The sequence below is a fragment of the Cupressus sempervirens genome, chromosome 6 (assembly GCF_028749045.1).
Source record: "Cupressus sempervirens isolate cs-2001-9-10 chromosome 6, ASM2874904v1, whole genome shotgun sequence".
NCBI classification, from domain to species: Eukaryota; Viridiplantae; Streptophyta; class Pinopsida; order Cupressales; family Cupressaceae; genus Cupressus; species Cupressus sempervirens.
Window position 1 is genome coordinate 352,675,042 of NC_143123.1, and position 21,109 is coordinate 352,696,150.

A 21,109-nucleotide genomic window follows, 5' to 3' on the forward strand; every position below is an offset into this window, starting at 1 on the left:
TTAATATCATTTTAGAACACATGGTCCATCATGATTTATTAACACAAGGTATTATTCAAGGACATATACATTGGTGGCACACATAGATATCACATAGTGGCTTCTAAAAAGGTAATGAACACTACAAAAAAGGATACTAAATCTTCAATAATATACTTTATGGTACATTACACGGAGTAACCACCACACAATACTATAGCCCTTAATGCATGATAAAAAAAATATGGATGAAAAAAAAGTATTCACAAATATCACAAGAAAAATAAATCACTCAGATACTCATACATAAACAATATGAAATAAAAAATTAGGGACATAGGTTCTTAACCCAATTGTTCTATCTTGATTACCTATACAAGTTTATTTTTCCTTCATTCATCATTCATATACCATAAAACTCTAATGCAACATAAAAATGTTAGTTTTCATCAATATATACTAATTTTCTTTATATCATAGGAAATGCAACACTCACATACTTAGTGATAGAGTATGATCAATCAAACACATCACCTCAAAATTGACAAAGTAGTAGGGCCACTCAATAGCCATCAGACCCCCAAGAAAATAGTATCATTTAAAAGAAAATTCCTTGCCTCAAGAGGGCCAAATCCTCCTTTAACAACCTACTCTTAAAATGTCATGCTATATCAAGCAAGGCAACACAATTGTTGTTACCAAAGCATTCACACAAGAAATGAATAAGGCCTCACTTATATGGAGCAACACACTATCAACCATTCATTAGTCCAACCCAGGGATATCACATAGGGTATCCATTTATCCCTAAGGGGTTGCAACAACCTTAGAGACACTCTTCCTTCACCACCTACTACTCGGGTCTATTCAACATAAAATATCAAATGACCATAGAGAATACACAAGAACATATATTTCAAAATATTACATATCTATGTACCAATACAACAACTTTACTAATGACAACTACAACTAGAGATCTCAATGTCATAACGTGAGCTCTAATAATGTATTATTATCCATCCTAGATCTTATATTAAAATATCGCACATGATAATAACCTAATGGGAGTATGATGACTTACTCTACCCTTACCTCAACCTCTACCCTTGGGGAATATCCTTCTTAAGCATGACATATAAGAAAAGTTTTCTAAGGAAACTTATAAAAATTTAAAAATATAAAGGGATACATTTTAGAATTATTAGCATAAACATCATAACGCAAACATAAGTTAAGAACCAAGAAGGAGATAAACATCAATGGACATGATTCAATAATACTTCTCAAATTGAATAATGGACACACAAATTCAAAGCTCCAAGTGTAGAAATTTGGAATTTGATATAATATGCAATGCCCCACTAGGGTACCCATAAGGATGACATTTAAGTTAACCAAATGTCATGGAAATAATGTATTTTATAAATTACATGTGTATTGTAAGCCTATAATTATGATTTCATAAAAACTATGGATGTTATAGTAATTAGATATTTTCTAATTAAATCTATTTTGTTTAAGCTTAATTTTAGGCATATAATAATTAATTATTATCATACAACCTAGGATATTTCTCTTTAAGGTGTCTACCTTTTAGGATTTACCTTTCTCCTTTTATGAGGATAGTAATTGTAAATATATTCATTCATTCAATACAATTTGTAATTTTTTTTGCATATCAAGAATGTTTCATCTTCTATGGATCTTCGAATTTGAGCCTCCATAGCTTTGCTCCTTTCTTTCTGTGACAGGTGTTTGCATACATTGATTCTTGGGAGCTATGGAGTTGATCTTTCATCAACTTCAACAGGGTATCGGAGCTCCAAAATTTCATGTCCCTATTCTCTTCATAAGAGGTTTGACTTTAGTTTTCAGATCTGTATTCTTTATAGGTTTTTTATATTGGATCTAATGGTCACTTCTTATTGGTGCACTTTGAGCCCAAATAGACACCACTGCGCTCAAAAACCCCTAATTCCATATAAAATTTGTCTAATTTGGATGTTGTTGATTGGTGGGGCAAATTTTTTTGTCCCCAGTTGTACGTCATGGGCACAAATCTTAAGATGATGAATTTTGTTTTTTCCAAAATAAATAAATAAATAAATAGCAAAGACTTTTTAATTTTAAAATGCCTTTATGAAAAGACATCCACTTTTCTTCAAAGTAAATAAGCTTTATTTTTATAAAAAGGACAACTTTTATTTATTTAAGAAGGCTTAAAAAGTATGCCTCCTTTAAACCAAGGAAGGTATGTAGGATAACAAGGTATGTAGGTCAAAGTACCTATTTATGACATGCATGTCATAGGAACATGCAGGTATGCCACATCATCATGGTACATTTAAGTATGCCATGTCATTGCCTTATCATCACCAAGTCAACACCCAATTAGTGACACATTAACATGATTTTTTTTGCATATAATGATTGTACGAATGGAAAATTTAGGCCATTGACATGATGACATCATCATTGCATCATGTTGCTATGCCCTTTTGGCTCCGTTTTGACATACTTTTTTTTTCCTTAACTTGCTCATACAAACTCCATTTTTTGCAAAAAAGTTATTGTCAGAAAGTTGGTTCTAGGCTTGTGGTATTGGTGTAGGTTATTTTTTAGTTTTGGTGTTTTTATGATAGTTGTTTATGTAGTTAGAGCTAGGGGTTCTATTTTGCACTTTAGGAGACATATCTTGAGCATCTAATCTCCAATTTGGGAATTCTTTATATCATTAGAAACATATTTGAGAGCTCTTTCTAGTGATGCTAGTTATTTTTCCAGATTCTACTCCAAGCACATTCTATTTATTTTTTTGCACTTTTTCATGTTGGTGGATATCTTGGTTGTTTCAGGTCTAGGGATCAATTTCGTTCCTTTGGATGATTTTTAATGGGTTGTACTATCCGTTGTGTCAACCTTATGTCTCTTCTGGTATTTTTAGTTATCATTTTTATGCATTTTTGCAAACACACTGAGATAAAGTGTCATATTGCATATGTATTTTCATTTTAGTTATTTTGTCTTGTTTTTCCTTCTAATTCAAGTAGTGTCATTTGAGGAAACTCGTACAGATTATTGTATTCTTGGGATTCATTATATCTTGTGTCTTGTTGTACATGCACTACTATGATTGAAGTGCCATGGGGGTTTGTAATGCCCCACCCGGAGATCCTTGGAACAAGGATAGATAAAAGCCAAACAACTTTTTTTTTTTTAACAAGTATGAAAGAACAAGACAACCATCATATGTGGATCATAAAGATCACAATAGAAGACTAACTAAGAACCAAACACCAAAGATCTCCAAGCATCACCACTGACCAATACTTAAACAAGAAAACAACAGAGACCAACCATGGTCTCACACACATTAAGGATGCAAAAGAAGCACAACTCAACTATTGAACACCGTGCTAAAAGATAAATGCTGACTCTTGAAAATTGGCTAAGTCTAAAATCCTAAAGCCCTAAAATTTCCTAGAATATTTATCTTAGCTTGTAGAAAAAGACTCATTGAATATATTAAACTATATCTTAAGTATAAGGAATAAAATATATGTCAAATTATATTTCAACAATATATTTTAAATCCCATAGGAAATATTTTTGAACTAGGAAGGTGTAAAACATAACAAGGTGTCCAAAACCAACTTTTGAATTTTCCCTAGCCAAGCCTAGATACCCCCTATTTTTTGTGTGAGGAAGTACAACACGCCATGTGAGAAACTACCATTTGTGTGAGGAAGTACACCAAATGACATGAGAATGTGCTTGGTTCAACAACCAAGACACCTAAAACTAGTGTTAGGTTTCACGTGAGAAAGTGTCAGAAGCTACCTGAGAAAACCTAACACACCACATGAGAACTTGCATTCTCATGTGAGAAACTGCAGTTTTGTGTGAGAATCCAAAACAACTTGGCTACAAAACATTAAGGGAGGAAAGCTAGAAAACAAATTCCTCCACACCAAGGAGTACTAGATCCACATATCGAGGAAAAGGCACTTGAATGAATAACTAAAAGACTGAAGCTAAATCTAACCATCTAACAAATAGTGAAGGGAAAATAAGTAGAAGCAACATCACAATGTACATAATTAACATCGCAATAAACTGAACAACCAAACTAAGTACGTAGTTCCTCCCAACTATAATAGCATCATAAGACCACCATGGGTCCTAGCCATCCCCCACACATAACATCCCAAACTTTTGACCAGATCATCAGAGCTATCTTATGAGGATGTCACTACTAAAATGTGCTACAACATAAGAAGGAAATCTAACATGCTAGAAGTAAAGCATACAATAATTCTACAAATCAAACTCATCATCTAACATATGCTAAATATCATAACAAGGAAATCCATCAAAACATACATCATCTACACATGGTATATAAGCATTCCAATGAAAGCATAAATCACAAGGAAGCATACTCTGGAACCTAAAGTACCGAGTGAAAACATCCAAAAATAGTCATACTAGAATAAAGAACTATCTCTATACACTGGTCCTTGAAAGTGGTGAAGGTAGCTACACCTCCCAACCATGTGGAACCCATAGGTCCACTCCCGTCGTGTTGATGGAGATACTGATCCAACCACAAACACACATTAAGAAACCATCTATCACTAACACTTACGCCATACAGTATGATGATTGAAACTAAGAACATAGACAATGCATAAACTATAGGTCCTAGTCAGACACTCAATGGGATACTATGCAGGGGCTGACATCATGAAGAGTTGATTGACATCCAAAACCCAAGCCAGTATTGGAGGCTTCTCTTCCCAAAAGAAAGCACACAATCTAGTTTTAATTATCTTAAGTTTATTACCACCCACTATTTTTATTTAGTTATCACTTACTTAAGACCTACCACACAATGCTCTGAACATAGACACAAGGCTAAAAAATAGAAGCCCCCTCCATATGCTACCCTACCCTACCCATGCTCATCTAATGAGGAGTACCCATAGGCATGCATATTCCCAACCCAACCCCAATGATTATAACTTCTAGAAATACCACAGAAGATCAAGACTCACAAGTCACTCAACAAATGCATGCACATGTACTCGTGTGTGGCACACCACCATCATGAAGATCATAACAGAAGGACTAGATGAGAACACAATGTAATAATACACTCAACTGAAAATAGACTTGGGAGAAAAGATGTGGCATGCATCCCAATGCAACATAAAAGTGCAATAATGGTCTGATTGACATCCAAATAAATGATGTAGGTCTAGGACTAACATCATGCCAAGTAAACTTGAGACACAAAATGACGTAAAAACCCCCAAAATTGGAAAACTTTGAAATTAAAACCCAATTGGTCTCTGGGTACCAAAGTCTTGAAAATCAAATAAAATTTGAGTTTAGACACCATATACAAAAACAACCAGCATAACAACATGAAACCCTACCCCCATCCCAAAAACATGGAAAATATTCATACCCGACCAACTAGGCAAAACCAACAAAAAAAAATGGAGGGGAACACTAGTTCTCAAACTCCTAACAAAGTGCTACTAGAAAAAAAAGCTAACACAAAGTAGAAATGAGAAAATGGGAGAGCCCTACCTAACAACAAAAGGAGCAGAAACTGAAATCAACCTGATAAAATAAATAATCTACTAATACTATCGAAAGTGACAACAAAGCAAGGTCTTCCCGAGCTGGATTCAACAAGACTGGCCTCACAAAGATCCCATGCTCACAGCTTGTTGCCCCACTTTTTACCCTTGAACCATTTTGTAAAAGTGGAGAATTTTGTCTCAATCAAGTCTAGGTATGTCTAAGTCTAGTTTTAAGTTCCCTTAGGTGGAAGGAGTCTTCATTGGAATTTTCATCTTTCCCTTCCCCCACATCTCATAGCCAAGTGGTTTTCCTTTATGTTGTGAGTCTTGCGAGTAGCTTACTACCGCAATGATTATTCAAAAAGCTAAGCTTGCTCGTAGTTTATCATATTTTTAATGAAAAGAAGAATCTTGCAAAAAATTGAGCATCGCCTTCTCCTCAGTGGGTTTTCAACCCATGAAGGTGATTTTCTGTGAAGAGCAACAAATGATGCTTATGGATCCAGGTAAGAGGATAATGAGATATCTTATGAAAAATTTCTATTTTCACTATGATACACTACCTTGGGAACATTTAGGATTCACCACAATGCTCAGAGTCATATTAAGCAAAAAACTCAAAACTAACTTCTCCTTGGTAGGTTTTCAACCCATGAAGTCCATTTTCTACCAAAGACAGTTGTAGAGGAAAAGAAATGAGGAATTGGGTCCCTTTCGGCTTTCACAATCCTTTTAAACTTCTCCAAAATCAAAGGAAATATTAACTCAAAAGATAAAGCTTAAAAGAAAGCCTAGGCGAAGAAATGAAGATCATCTTCTCCTCAGTGGGTTTTCAAACCATGAGGACGATTTTTTACATCCAAAAGAAAATCAACTTTGTAAGCGGATTGGACCCACAAATTGTACACAAAACATCTTAAGATGATAATGGAAACAATTTAACTATTAGGGGAAAGGTTTACTGAGTAGAATTTGACTAGGCAAATATTTCCTTATGGAGTACTATGTTCATAATTTTCTAAAACTTAAAGGGAAATCAGAAAGTAAGTATGAAAGAATGGAAAGTTACCATTGGGCCAACGAAAATAGTGAAAAGACACCGAAATATTCATTAGAGATCCCACATTTACTATTTCAATGGATTTATCTTTTAATTCATTCATGTGGAATGAATCTTGAAGATCAATGGGTGAATTGAGACTCCTATATAGATGGAAACATAACAATTATTCAAACTACCACTTTTTCTTGAACTACTATTCTGTTAAATTGCACAACTTTTTCAAACAACTTATAATTGTGAATTCAATATTCGATCCTTCTTCTAGATTCAAAATTTCAATTCATTTCATTACCAAATAGAATGGCAACTAGGTTTGTGAGTTTTGATGGACTGAATGGAATCAAGTCCTCGTTGCAGAATTTCATGGATACTTTACTCTATTTTTATGATATGTAAGACTTCCAAAAGAGGCTAAAATTGGATCCAATTCATCCCATAACTAAGAAGCTCCAAGGATGTGGACTAGTGGAAGCAACAAGTTTCAGTCCAAGCTCCAGAATTGATTTATGGATGCATAATTCATTATAATTTGGATACCAGAAAGATTGTGTTACTAGATGATACAACAATGATCTCCATTAATAGGCAAATTGTCGTGAATTACCTTCGAGTTCTAGAACAGGAAGAATTTTTGGATTTGATAGTGGGAGGAGCAATCTCTGAGTTCTCCACAAAGAAGATGGTCTAGAGGAAGGAGATTATGTAGTCCTACTTTCAAAAGCCATGGAGTGCCAAGAGTAAGGTCCCCAAAACTCTATTTGGTACTAATCTCAAACCTGAGATTGTAGACATTCTAGTTCTCCTACAAAAACTAAAAGGTGAGGTAGAAGCTCTAAATTTTTTTGAACAATATTTCTTTTTGGTACAAGTTATTTATTTAGATACACAGTATATAGATTGGGCTCATGAGGTAAGTGAAAATATTTCCAATGCTCTCAATGTCGTGAAGTCCTACAACACCTTCTATATGTCTTCCTTTCTGATTTACATGCTAGCATCTCTACAATTATGGTCGGGCCTCCCAAGGATAGAAAATTTTCCTGATGATGTGAAGTGTTATGAGTTCTATCCATGTTTGCAATTGCAAAATAGTTATGTAGAGTGTGTCAAAGTTAATGATGCATTCACTATGGGAATTTGCAGGGAGCTCTAGGGATGCCTAGAGAGGAGATTTAACCTGGAAGCAACGGTGGCTATTAGTCAGTTCGAAAGTTATTTTATCCAGTTCTCATCTTTCTCATATTTGTGCCTTGCAGCTTTTGATGGATTCCCCTTGAAGCTACCCAAATATCCGAGCGACATGATTGTGCTAATAGAGATTGTGAGGTAGGCAATCTAAGTGAATGTGCTGAGTGGGAGCTTGAAGAAGAAGGGATATGAATTCTCTATGAAAGTAGGAGCTTTTAGTTGTGAGTCCCAATCTGATGTAAAGAATATGCTTAAAGTGTTCGATATGTGGTACAAATTGGAGATGTATGAGGTCTTGAGACCTATGTTTGACCAAACAGATATGCTAGGGAGGTGTTGCAGATTGGGAGTGTGATCAAACACATTACCATTGTTGAGGATTTTTGGGCAGATTATAGAGATGAATTTGAAAGTTGAGATTGTGCTTTCGCCAGAATCACAGTGGAGCAAATAAAAACATATAATATCAATTTTGATGTTGAAGTACTGGAGGATGATGGGCAACATAAGTATAGTAATACATATCTAACTAAGTTAAGAAACACTCCTATCAGTTTAGAGCCTTACGAGGATGCTAAGGAGGACTTAGATCTCATGATGGCCTGAATCATCAAAAGAACTAGAAAGTGGGTCAAATGGGCTACTGCAAGGAGGAGTAGAAGTAAAAGCATGTTAGCTCAAGCTTCTCTAGCAGCTGTAACTCCTTCCTCCTCTCAAGGTGGCACAATAGGTGTAACCTTGGCTATTACTCAAGGACCAGCTCAACCATCAGGTCGAGGTGACCAACCTCCAGACAAGAACATCCCCATGGCTAAGACTTGTCATGATGGCTCCCTCTCAGTTATTGGAAGCCAAATTGAGGCTGAGAAGAAGAAGATAGAGGAGCCAAAAGATAGTGTCGTCACCCCAGTTCCCTCTCCTCATACCACCCTAGTTTCCTTTCCTCATGTCACTCCAGTTCTCCTCATCATAGTCCAGTTTTGCAAGTAAGCACTACACTTCTGCAACCAATAGTTGCCCATTGTAGATAGTGGATTTGGGAGATAGAAAGAGCAATAGTAGTGAATCTATTGAATCTGATGAGGCAACTAAGAAAACCTTAGAGGTGGAGAAAGGCCAGAGCTCTTCCAAGCTCATTTCTCAAGCCCCAAAGAACCCCTTCTCTTCGACTACGATGACAATTACTCCAGTCAAGAAGAAGATGTTTAGCATAGAATCACTTGGGACAACCTCCAAAGTGATAGGCACAGATTCCTAGTTGGAGGACACTTTGGAAAAGAAGAGGAAAAGGAAAGATGAAGGTGCTCCAAACAAGGATGCCTTATCTCTTGCAGTTTCCTCTAGGTCTGCTTTGAGTCAAGTCAAGAAGCAAAAGGACTTGTCTATCCTTAGAGAAGATCTTGAAACTGGGCACCTAACAATGGAGATTGCAAAGCCCACTAAGGATGGATGAATGGAAGATATACCGTAGATGATTTCACTTTGCACTTGGTAGATCTTGGAGAGGCTAGACACAACACTAAGGTTGGCTTGTGGAAGTCAACCAATGAAGTAATTAAAGGACAATTGGAAAGCCTCAAGTATAGAGGAATTGAATAGATTTATTAGACAATTGGTCACTCCACTAGCAAGTATCTCTGGAATGTTAATAACAAGTAATCCTACTGCTACTGAGGTTCAAGCCCTTATCTCTTAGCTTCAGGAAGATAGACACTTTGGTCAAATTGGTAAGGACTGGATTGGGAAGCTCAAATTGGAGGGAGTCTCTATTATAAAGCAAATTGGCAATGTTATCTTGAGATTAGAAATAGAGAAGGATAACATCTCAACAAATAGAAATACTTTGGCTAGAGAGAGAGTGAAGAGTGATGATTGTATCTCTCTTCTGAAGATGATTATTCAAATGAAGGCAAAGGAAGTTGTCGAAGCAAAGATCTTGCCAAAGGGAGAAGAGCCTTTGTTCAAATGGCTTTAGAGCATGTAGTTCAAATGAGAAATGATTCTGTTAGCAAAAAAAGGACTTAGGAAACAAAGGAGAAAGTAAAGAAGGACCAAGACAAAAGTTTTGAGCTCATGAGGGGACTGCATACATATTCACAAACTAGCAACCAAGGGAAAGGACTCATTGGAATAACCGTCATGCAAGAGCATTTCTCCAAATTCATAGATAGTCTAACAGATATATCCTCCAGTAATAAAAATAGAGTTGTGGAACTCCAGAAACTTAGCGGATGCATACAGGTGGTCATAGAGGAACTACAAGATTGATTAAATGTTGTGAAGGAGTTGTTTAGGGAGCATTCTAAGTGGCTCTTGAGATACACCAACATACACGTGCCTAGGCATGAAGAGCTAATCCCAATCATTATTTCTGCTAAGGCATATAGGGCAATATGACAAACTGGTTTCTTGCCATTTGTCATTCTTTTGAGGAGATGAACCGATTAGACTTCTATTGTAACAGTCATCTCAAAATCCTATATGTATGAAATTGAAAGATTAATAAAAGGTCGGCTAATTTTTGGTGTGAAGTACTTGATGTTGCAGAGTCAATTGAATGGTATTTTGTATCAATTATTTTCTATTCCATTTCTATTAGTTTTTAATTACATGTTTTCTGTTTAATCTGAGTTGAAGTAAGGAACAAACAAAGTTTCATTCCCTTGTTTTGAAGTAGTGAACGAATGTGATTAGTGTCATGGCATGTTCAAAGAGAAACCTCTTAGATGTATTTCCCTCTAGTTAATCTTTCTTTACTTGTAGCTTAGATTCTAGTTGAATCAGATAGTATTAGATGTTACGCCATTTTCAATCATTAAGCTTTGTGAGTTCATAAGATGTGTGGGTTCACAAACTTAACCAATTTTTTAGAAATTACTTCTTGCTTGAGTTAGATCCTGTTTAGGCCTAGCTTAGTTTTACCTTTTCTATTCTCGAGTCAACTACACACCCCATATAATTTTTAGGAACAAAACATAATTCATTGAAAATCCATAATAGGGAGTTGTACCTATTAATTCAGAGAAAAGTTAGCCTTTTCAAAAGCAACTTTTCAACTATTAGTAATCAAATATTGTTCATAGTTTGGGTATTTAAGAGTCAAAATCAGAAAGAACAAATATGTTTACCAACACAGCTCTCACAAAAAATAGAAACACGATCCTCCAGAAGAGGATTCTCAAAAAAAGCTCTCAAATTTGTATTTTGCAAAAGTGAGAAGTGAGAAAACAAATCCCTTTTTCAATACTTATTCACTTTTCGAGTGAATAATCAATTAGGACAAATAGCCAGTTAGACTAGCTAAACTCTGAATCAACCCAAATGAAAATAGGTTATCCCTTGCAATAGGAATTTACCTAAAGCAAAGCTACCAAAAATTAAATTCAATAAATTTAAAACTCAAAAACCCAAAATCACAACAATCTCCTTAACAACTTTAGTGACAATGCGAACCTCTAAATACACAAACACACTCACTAGTCTAATCACATAATGCAAATGAGTTTAGATTTAATAATCATTGAAAGGTTTAATTTAAACAATTAAATAAGGAAACGTCAACCATACAGGGACGACAACTCCATGTGTCATTACCAGGAATATAAATCCTACACACTAAAACACACGATCAAGTGCAATTGCATATAATATCATAGCCATAGCAATAAACACATTAAATGACTAATTTAACCATTCATTCAATTTATACCTAAATAATCCATTTACATCACTCATGTTTGCACAAAACATAATGAAACAAGAATGAAGTAAATCACCATAGCATAAAATCTAGCATATAACAGAATTAGAGATATATTCAAAATACCAGATAACCATATATCATCATAGACCTACTATCATCTCAAAATGGCATCAACATGCAAATATGATAAACTGAACAACATAGTAGTATAACATCTATGATACTGGAATCAAATTATAACATCCGACCCTCAAGTCATCTCAAAATGAAACATAACAAGAGTACAAGTATCTCTTGAATCAAAATACAACAAGGTACAAACTACAAACACAGGAGACACTACAGGGTTGATGTTTTGCCTTTCTTTTCCATCTTCCTTTGTCAATGAGTATTCCATCCATGATATTAGCCTCACAATGTGTTTAAGATTGATCACCTCAGTACATCTTGATCATGGTTCCTTGACATGTAGTTATTTTGGCCTACTTTTCTAGTTGCCTGTCACCTCATCCTTTTCTGCATTAGGGGGGTTCTTCTATTATTTCTTATACTTCCTTGGTTTGATGGAGTGAGCTATGTATTCAATATTTGTTCCTATGCACTAGGTGGATGCAATGGTTGGGTAGCTATGCATTTCAATGAGATGGATCATTTACCATATAGATACTCTTCTTTTCATTCCTAATTTCATTGCAGCTTTCCATGTTTGATTGATCAACTCTTCAAGCTTTGATGTTTCATGCCACTTGTATCTTTGAGTTCATTTGTTTGCCTTTGTGTGCCTCCTGATTCGAGTAGTGTCTTTTGAGAGCACTCATGTAGATTATAGTCTTCTCTACCTAGTGAGGTTCTATTTCAGTGGAGTTTCTTCAGATCAACAATTATTTTTTTCAGAGCTTTGCAACTTCTGCATGCTTCAATGGTGTTATACATGATCATGTTTTGTTCCTATCTTTTGGGACATGCTCTAGTTTGGAGGCTTATGTAGTCCTTCACTAGTTCTTTCAACATTATTTCCATCTCTTTTTGGAGTAGGGTTTTTCCCATGTGCTTTTCTCTAGTTCTCCTCTTTATAGAGACTTGGTTATGCTTGGGTACTTGATCATGCCTTTGTTGTTGGGACCTATTTGTTTTAACTTTCAGCAGTAGTTTCTAGGTTTGTAGATCTGCTCTCTAAGTTTATCTTAAGGGGGGTATTAGAGTAATTATATATTTTCTAATTATCCCTATTTTTCTTAAGCTAGACTTTAGGCATATAATAATTAAATCTTTTATTAATTATTATCATGCAACCTATGATATTTCCCTTTAGGGTTTCTACCTTTTAGGTTTTACCATTATCTTTTATAAGGATGGTAATTGTAAATCTATTCATTCATTCAATACATTTTGTAATTCTTTTTTGCTTATCAAGAATGTCTCATCTTTTGTGGATCTCTAAATTCGAGCCTCCATAGCTTTGCTCCTCTCTTTTTGTGATAGGTGTTTGCATGCAATGATTCTTGAGAGTTGTAGGGTTGATCTTTCATCAACTTCAACAAATGCAAAATTAGTTAGAGATACACTAAAAACATCACTGCAACATGCAATAGCAAGAGGGAGATTACTAGGATAGTATGACAAATTGTAGTTGCAATGTATAAAGTAGACTCTTCAACTTTCTCTCAATGGATAGCTTGGGTAACCATGAGGAGTATTATCTTATTATTTTTCTCTACATTATGCACGATCCCATTGCAATGAAATTGATAATGGAGATCACAAATAATAGTGAGAGATAGAGGGTTGCCAAAGACCCTTCTCATTTAACACATAGTAATAATTAACTATCACATTCATGAAACACATGCAAATGAGTACATGGATTTAATATGATCTTATAACAAAAGCTCTGATGCATTAGTGATGATAAGAGGATCACCTTTCTATTTTACAGATTACTCACTCATATTGTGTCATCAATTTTTCTACTATGATATCATTTTATTATGGTTTTCTAAGCATCTTTAAGTCTATCTATTGATGACTTGGTATGGTTTTATCGATGTATTCCGGTGTTGTTGGAAGGCTAACAATGTTAACTTACTTGTTTAAATGACTTTATCAATAAAAACTTGATTTCTTTTTCATGATGTAGGTCTTTCTAAAAGAGTTTTTTCCATAGAGGGAAAATGATCTAATACCTACAACTATTGGTTTAATGTCCAATATTTTTGACAACATTACACCAATGGTTGTAACTTTAAAGTTGTTATTGCTATGATGACTACCCATTATTGAATGAGATGTGTCTTTGCCACATCAAGTGCACACTTATGGGTCCATTTTTTGCACAACCATTGGCCTCACCTTTTCTTAGGGTGTTTTGGACACCTCGATTAAAAGTGCATTGATGTATGTTGTTGTGCTATCATATTTGATGACGTGGCCTTGAAACCTTAGTTATAAGCAACAAACTTGCTAAGTAAGTTGGTGTAAAAAATTAGGAGTGATTTGAAATTCTCACATCAGATATTGAGAAGTGTGAAGTTAGGGTGCTCAACTGCTGAGTCTTCTTTTCTACGTGTTTGCCAATTTTACTAGTATTATATAAATTTATCTGCACTCTATTTATATTTAATAGTTAATCATGTCTATTAAATATGAGTTTATACTCTTTTTTCTTGGTTTACGTAGGGGGTATCCCCACAACCTCGCCCAATGCCTAATAACTCGTATCTTTGGTACTTAAGACAGGTTGGGGCGAGACTAATTTCCCTAGGGATGCATTAACACACAACACAAGGGCATTACTTTAATCTAGATATTAGATTTGAACCTAAGACCTTGGGAGCATACCCAAGACTTAAGCCTCCTCCGCTTACCATTTGAGCTCAAGCCAGAACTCAAGTTTATACTTATATTGCTATTTTCACCAATTTTCTCAAGAACATTTTCTATCATATCATCTTTACATGACACATATATTTTCATAAATCGGTATGACTAATTAATTACATAATAAACAATGATAATCCAAAATTACTCATCAAACTAAAACAAACAATTGTACAATACAAATTATCCCAAAACAAAATAAATATTATTTATCCATAAACATTTATTTTAGCTCTCTTCCCCATCCTATGATCTCCACAAAATTATTTGCTTGTCTTTAATTGCCATCATGTTTAATGTTCACAATAAAAGTGCGTCACTTTAAGCCGAACTTCAACTTCCAACCCAAGACCTTGGAGCATACCCAAGACTTAAGCATCCTCTACTTTCCATGTAGACTAAAGCCATACCAATACTCAGTATTTACAATACCATTTTCATCAATTTTTTCAAGATCATATATTTTTTTACATATTACATATCATTGTCATTCATCAATAGACCAATAGAAACTTGCTTATATATATATATATATATATATATATATATATATATATATATATATATATATATAAAATAAGTCGAGAGATATCCTTCTCGAGGTGCCTATTTTCATAATTCCATAATTTTCATCATCGCATATTTATTTGAGTCTAAGAGGCGTGAGGAAATGATTCGAGAGTCTTGATCTTCCTCATTTTTACTTCCATTTCCTCTCTGTAATTTTCACGATTTTAATTATATTTAGTCTATTTCTATTTCGTTTTTCTGACATGTAAATGAACGTCAAATTTTTTAAAATTATATTTAGTTTATTTCTATTTTATTTTTCTGATATGTAAATGAACGTCAATTTTTTTGAAAATGAAAAATGTTTACATGTAAAAAGACTTAATTACATAATACACAACATTGATTCATAATTGATACATGAAACAAAACCATACAATTGTCAAATACCAATTATTCCAAAACAATATTAACATTATTTATCCATAAACATTTATGTCAGCTATATTCTCTATCCTATGATCTCCACAAAATTATTTGGGCCTCTTTAATCTGCCCCATACTAAAAGCATTCATTTTCTGTCCTTGGAACTCCCAAGTAATATAAACAATCCTCTGCAGAAACAAAAGCACATCTCTAAAGTGGGCGTGGTGAGAAAAATCTAAGGGACTCGATCGATAACATCAGTGAATATATTCTCATTTTAACCTGAATAGTATTAACTTCTCTTGGCTTTGCATTCTTCCGCTCCTCATTTCTCTGCAGCAACCCATGATCGGGAAACACACAAAGAAGAAAAACACAGGAAACATTTGTTGGTGATCCAGAGATCGGGGCCTGCGGATCGGTGTTACACGGTTGGGCGATCTGAATGGCACGAATTAATAACAAGTTTGCCACGCAGAATCTGAATGACATCTTTGGGAAAAGAGAGCGCAAACCCCAAGCGGCTTCAGATAGCTCCACTGCTGCTGGGGGCCGAAGCAAAGGCGGCTCTGCCCATGGCGGCGGCATGCTGGTGCTCCGTCCGCCCGTTAAACAGCCGCCGACGCTGCTCAAAGACCTCAAAAGCACCGCCACTCCTGGATTGAGAAGGGACGCCCCGCCGCCGCCATTGCCGCAGGCTGAAACCCCTCCGGTAAGTTCGACGGACCATCCTAGTAGCTTAAACAGTAATGAGAATAGCAATACAATCGAGACGCCCGCGCCATCGCCCTTAGTTGAAATTTCGAGCTCAGCCGCAACGAATTTAACGGTTGCCGCAGTCGAAATTTCGAAAGGGGAACCGTCGGATTCCATTTCTCTGAGACCCAACCAGAATCACCGGCCTGAAATTTACATACCTCCAGCGGCCCGAAATTTGGCTGCCCTAGAGAAAACCAATGAAATTTTGCCTCCGAAGCGAAGTTTAACCCCTCCTTCAACAGAACCCGTTGTGAACAAGCCCGAGCCCGGCCTAGAAAAACCTCTCGAAACGGTTAAAGATGAACCTCCTGGAGCTGTCGTTACTCCTGCTCCTGAGATTGTGAAACCCTCGCGGCCGGAGCCCTTTCGGCCGCCTCAACTTAGGGGCGATGCGGCCAGGAGAGTGGAGCCCTCGACCGCCCCTTTGCCGCCCCTGGATGATTCCAATTCTAATTCCAACCCTGGCCGTGGTGGCTGGGATAGGGATAATCACCGTCCTAACAATTTTCAGCAGAGGAGTAGAAGAGACGAGGAAGGGAGATTTTCTAGGGATGTGCTACAGCAACGGCAGAGGTTTGAACGGGACCGGCGAGGCGCTGGAAATGGTGGTGGATACTATAACAGAGATGGGAATTCTCATCCATCGTCTTACGCGTACTCACGCTCTGCTCCGGAAGCAAGAAATTATGATATTGAGGTCATTAGGCCTGATTCTGGAGGCAGCGATCGATTCAATAGTGGGAACAATAGAGATTTTGCATATGGAGGCAGGCAGGTTTTGGATAGGCAAGTACCGAGCCCTCCATCGTATTCATACTGGGGAGAGGGACAAGGACAGGGACAAGGGCATGCTAATTATGAATTGTATGAACACAGGCAAGACTTTAACAGGCGCAATTATAACAATAGCCAGTTCAAGTCAGGCGGGATGAATCATCGAGATTTTCAGAACAGAGATGGCGGCTACATGCCTGGTAGAGATGGTGGGGTGCAGCAAAGAAGGGATCAATCATATGGGAGATCTGGTCAGGGTCAATTCCGAGATAATTTTGCAGAGAAAGCACATGCTAATGGAAGATTTTCTGCTCCACCAAGAGAGCAGCAAGAGGGAGGAAATTTTAGGCATTTTCCAAGGATGCAGAGAGATAACTATGGTGGTGGTGGATATCGATACAATGATCCTGCCCGATTTGGGGGTGATGGCTACCAGAGGCCCAGATCAGGGGGATATGAAGGTGTCTCACCAAGGCCTAGATCTAGTGGCTATGGCAGTAATGCTGGTGCTGGAAGATTTGTTGGCCCTTCAGACTCAGCAGTGAGCAGAGGAAGCTTCTATAATGGCCGGAGATCTCCCATCTTTCAGGATAAAGTTGGGCATAAAGAATTTGGACCTCAAGGGAGATACCAATATGATGTTTCCATGTCTAAGGTGAATGAGATGCAGAGTGCAGATGTTGGGTATCAAAGGCCTAGATCTGGTGGCTATGGAGGTAACCTAATGTCTAGTAATTAATATTTCACTTCCAAGCAATAAGTGTTTGTTGTAAATTTTTGATGTTGTTGTTACTTTATGTTAAATCTGACATATGTTGGAATATTTGTCAATCTCTACCAGCTTAAACCCAGTCTTATTTGGTTAAAACTTAAAAGTTAGTTTTTGAAGATTGTCAAATAGCAATTTATATTCTGTTTTTGCTAGGATGCATTCTTTGGACAAATATACTAGTTTAAGATACTACTGATTATCGTGACTTGTGGAAGTTTGATTTGCCTCTTTAGAGCATTTCAGCAACCTGTTCTGATCAACTGTGGACATTGTTATGGTTCATTTTCCTTTTTTTGTGTTTGGCTTCTTAGTAACTTATAGGAGACAATTTGTTTATCGGTTCTGCAGAGGCATATGGTGCATTAGTTCGGATAGGAATCAATCTCATTTCTTGTTGACCTCTGTCAGTACTAGTTTTGCTTGTGCTGAAGTTTTATGTATGTCTAGCATGGCCAAAGCCAGATTCACCATGCAAAACAATTATCTTATTGTTTTAATATGATGAACTTGATTCTGACAGGTCCTGCTGCTGGGAGGTCCATGGCACCCTCAGACCCGAGCAGATTTAATAATTTTAATGGTCCAAGGCTACCAATCTCTCGAGAGATGCCGGATGAGGATTTCTCAAAGAGATTACCAGATCAGTACCATGTTGACGGTACATTTCCGACAGAATGTGATGTCCAGGATTTAGACTTCGGTTCTAACAGGGAATTAGAAAATTCCATGGATTCATATAATGAGTTTGATTCATACAGGACAAGACGAGAGAATGAGAAGGCAGAACCAAGTATCAATGAAGAGCATCAAAATATGGCTTGGAATAGTTCTCTGGAGTACAATATGCTTAATTTGGAATCCATTGAGAAGGGTGAGGGAAATGAAGATAGTGTAGCAAAATCTGATTACAGGCTGGATGAAGAACAAAAATTTCACGTGGAAGATAAAAGGCACTACTATACAGAGGAAGATAAAAAGGTAGAGATTGCAAGGAAAGAAACTGTAATACAGGACCAGTATGCCAAAGGAATCCCTCTTCAACTGAGACAGGAGGGAAGCCTTGAACAAGAAATGAGAAAAGAGGTTACTGAATTAGCAATAAACAGAGAACCAGTTTTGGAATCCATTGATTCACATCCCATTATTTACGAGGCAAGTGAACAGTTAAAAGAAGAGCATAACCCACCCAATATAGATCTTAATTTACAAGAACAAGATAGGTTGGCTGATAGGTTTGCATCCAGTAGAATTACAGTTGGTCGTAATCCCAGGCTGGCTCAACATGATTCTACTTCCAACACAAGGCCTCGAAACTATCATGGTGGCCGAGATGCAGGTCCACAATCAAATTCATATACCTCAAGATCCTCTGCTATGTCATGGAGGAGGGAGCCCAATGAGATTAAAAATGGGCCACCGCAGAGGTCTTCTGGTCAGTATGGAGATTATAACTATGGGCCGCAATCGAGGGAGTTGTCAAGCTCGGAAAGATACCAGGTAGGTAAATTTGTTTGATCTTTGCCATAGAGACTGGTTTTTCTTTCATACTTTTAGTTACCTTTTTTCGTAGGAATTTGCTATACGTTTGTGTAGAGCTCATAGTTTATTTAATTGAAAGGTTTACCAGTCCACTTGCTAAGAACCTTGTGTTGTGTAACAGTTTCGACAGGGCTAGGTTATGATCTTTCATCTTATCCAATTTCACCCTCCAAAATGAAGGGATGTATTTGAGGAACCTAAGAATTTCATTGTGTCCAAAGAACACATGATAAACCTGCATATCAGGAAACCTGTGAGGCAGGGGTGAAAGGAAATATTTGGATGTGGACCATTGTTTAGTTTCAACTGCTGAGAGGAATTCTTCAGGTTGGGCATCATGGAGGGATTCTAAATTAAGTAAGAGGAATCTAGGAAAGTGTTTTCAATAATAGTATGATTTCACATGGCTTGGGTATGTTTCATTGGCATGTTAGCGTGCTTTAATGTGGTCTTTTATTTGTTCTCTGTAGCATGCTTCATGCTCTAGCAATCTGCTGAGCAGGATGGTTTGTAACTTGACCCCAGTAGGAAGTGTTAGCTTTGGTAATGCTGGATGTAATGGATTTCTGATTAAACTCTTAAAAACACCAGATGCATGGTGTGAAGTAATATTTGATCTTATAAGAAGGGTCCTCAGAAATTTTTATCCTTCTGTCTCTTGAACTTGAACAAGACTTGGAGTTTCCAGAACTATGGAGACATCATATTTCTTTGCGGTGTAATCTCTTATGGAAATATGAGTGCGCTGTTTCTATTTATTTGTAGATAATTTTTGCATTATTATACACATTAACTGGGCTATTCTTTAAATTGCACAAGTTGATACATATTTGGCAATATATTGATTTGAGACACTAAACTTCTTATCTTAGAATACACGATGAATTTATGTCATGCACCCTATGAGAAATAATGCAACATACTGACCTCAAACAATGACACTCTCTTGGAAAGTTGAAGAAACATTTGGAATGTGTTGTATTTATTTGCACTGTGAACATTGTTTTGTTTACTGGAGCCAAGACCCTTCCTGCCTCAATTAAATGCCAAATATCAGAGGAGAGAAACATTTAACTGAAACAAAAGTTGTGCATGATAATTGTACTCTGATTATACAGATGAAAAAATATAGGGCCTTCATTTAGAATTCTTCAACACACCCACAAAAGAGAAGTTATTGTACATTGTTGTCTTGTAGTATTTATTCACAGTAGACATGCAAAATGAAAAGCATAGAAATGTAAAACTTTTAGGGTCACTTTTGAAAATTTCCCACCGGTGTGTGCATCATGATTATTTTAAAAGATTGTTTTGTGCATTGCTGCCTTGGACTTGTATCTACGCCATTTGTTCAGGAAAGTTGATTACTGCTCTTTGACCAAATGTCAGCCTTTGCTCTTTAAACAAGTACAATTTCAATTTAACAATTTTCTTTTATGCAATACCGTAGGGGTTTTTCAATGGACAATGAAATCTTGCGTGCTGAGAATGATAGACATTTCACAACCTTTCTACAACTGGTATTACTTTCACACTTTGTGTGGCAGATTATTGCTTGCATGGTTCTCAACTAGGTGATGTTTGCTGCATCTTACTGTATAAATATAGTTTTAAGTTTTAACCACAATATTTCCAAGCATAGCAAGTTGGTAATGCTATGCCTGACCTTTACATTTATGATATCAATATAACTATGCATTTTAAACAGTTGTGGAAAACATGCTTGTGCTTACAGATTCTGTAATTCACAGTTTTTATCAAGATGGATGGTAAACACCACTTTGAATTGAAGATTACAAGTTCATTTTCCTATGCCTATTGAAATTATGTAAATGGTACAGAGTCGACTGAATGCTAGATGCATCTTGTATAAAAAACACACATCGGAGGGAAATGCTCTGTTTTGAAAAATCTGTGTGTA

The 21,109-nt window shown here is 36.4% G+C and overlaps 1 protein-coding gene across 1 annotated transcript; it reads left to right on the forward strand.

Annotated features, from left to right (window-relative positions):
* The first annotated feature begins 15,638 nt into the window (after positions 1–15,638).
* On the forward strand, positions 15,639–19,957 carry LOC149552575 (uncharacterized). The gene is made up of 3 exons (XM_089788173.1): positions 15,639–17,593; positions 18,170–19,146; positions 19,310–19,957. Exons 1-3 carry the CDS (start codon positions 15,790–15,792, stop codon positions 19,322–19,324), a joined length of 2,796 nt encoding a protein of 931 aa, XP_089644299.1. The 5' UTR covers positions 15,639–15,789; the 3' UTR covers positions 19,325–19,957.
* Positions 19,958–21,109: the final 1,152 nt, after the last annotated feature.

Coding starts and splice junctions, on each gene's coding strand:
- LOC149552575 (XM_089788173.1), top strand. CDS start 15,790: ATGGCACGAATTAATAACAAGTTTGCCACGCAGAATCTGAATGACATC. Junction 17,594..18,169: donor TAGATCTGGTGGCTATGGAG/GTAACCTAATGT, acceptor TGATTCTGACAG/GTCCTGCTGCTGGGAGGTCC.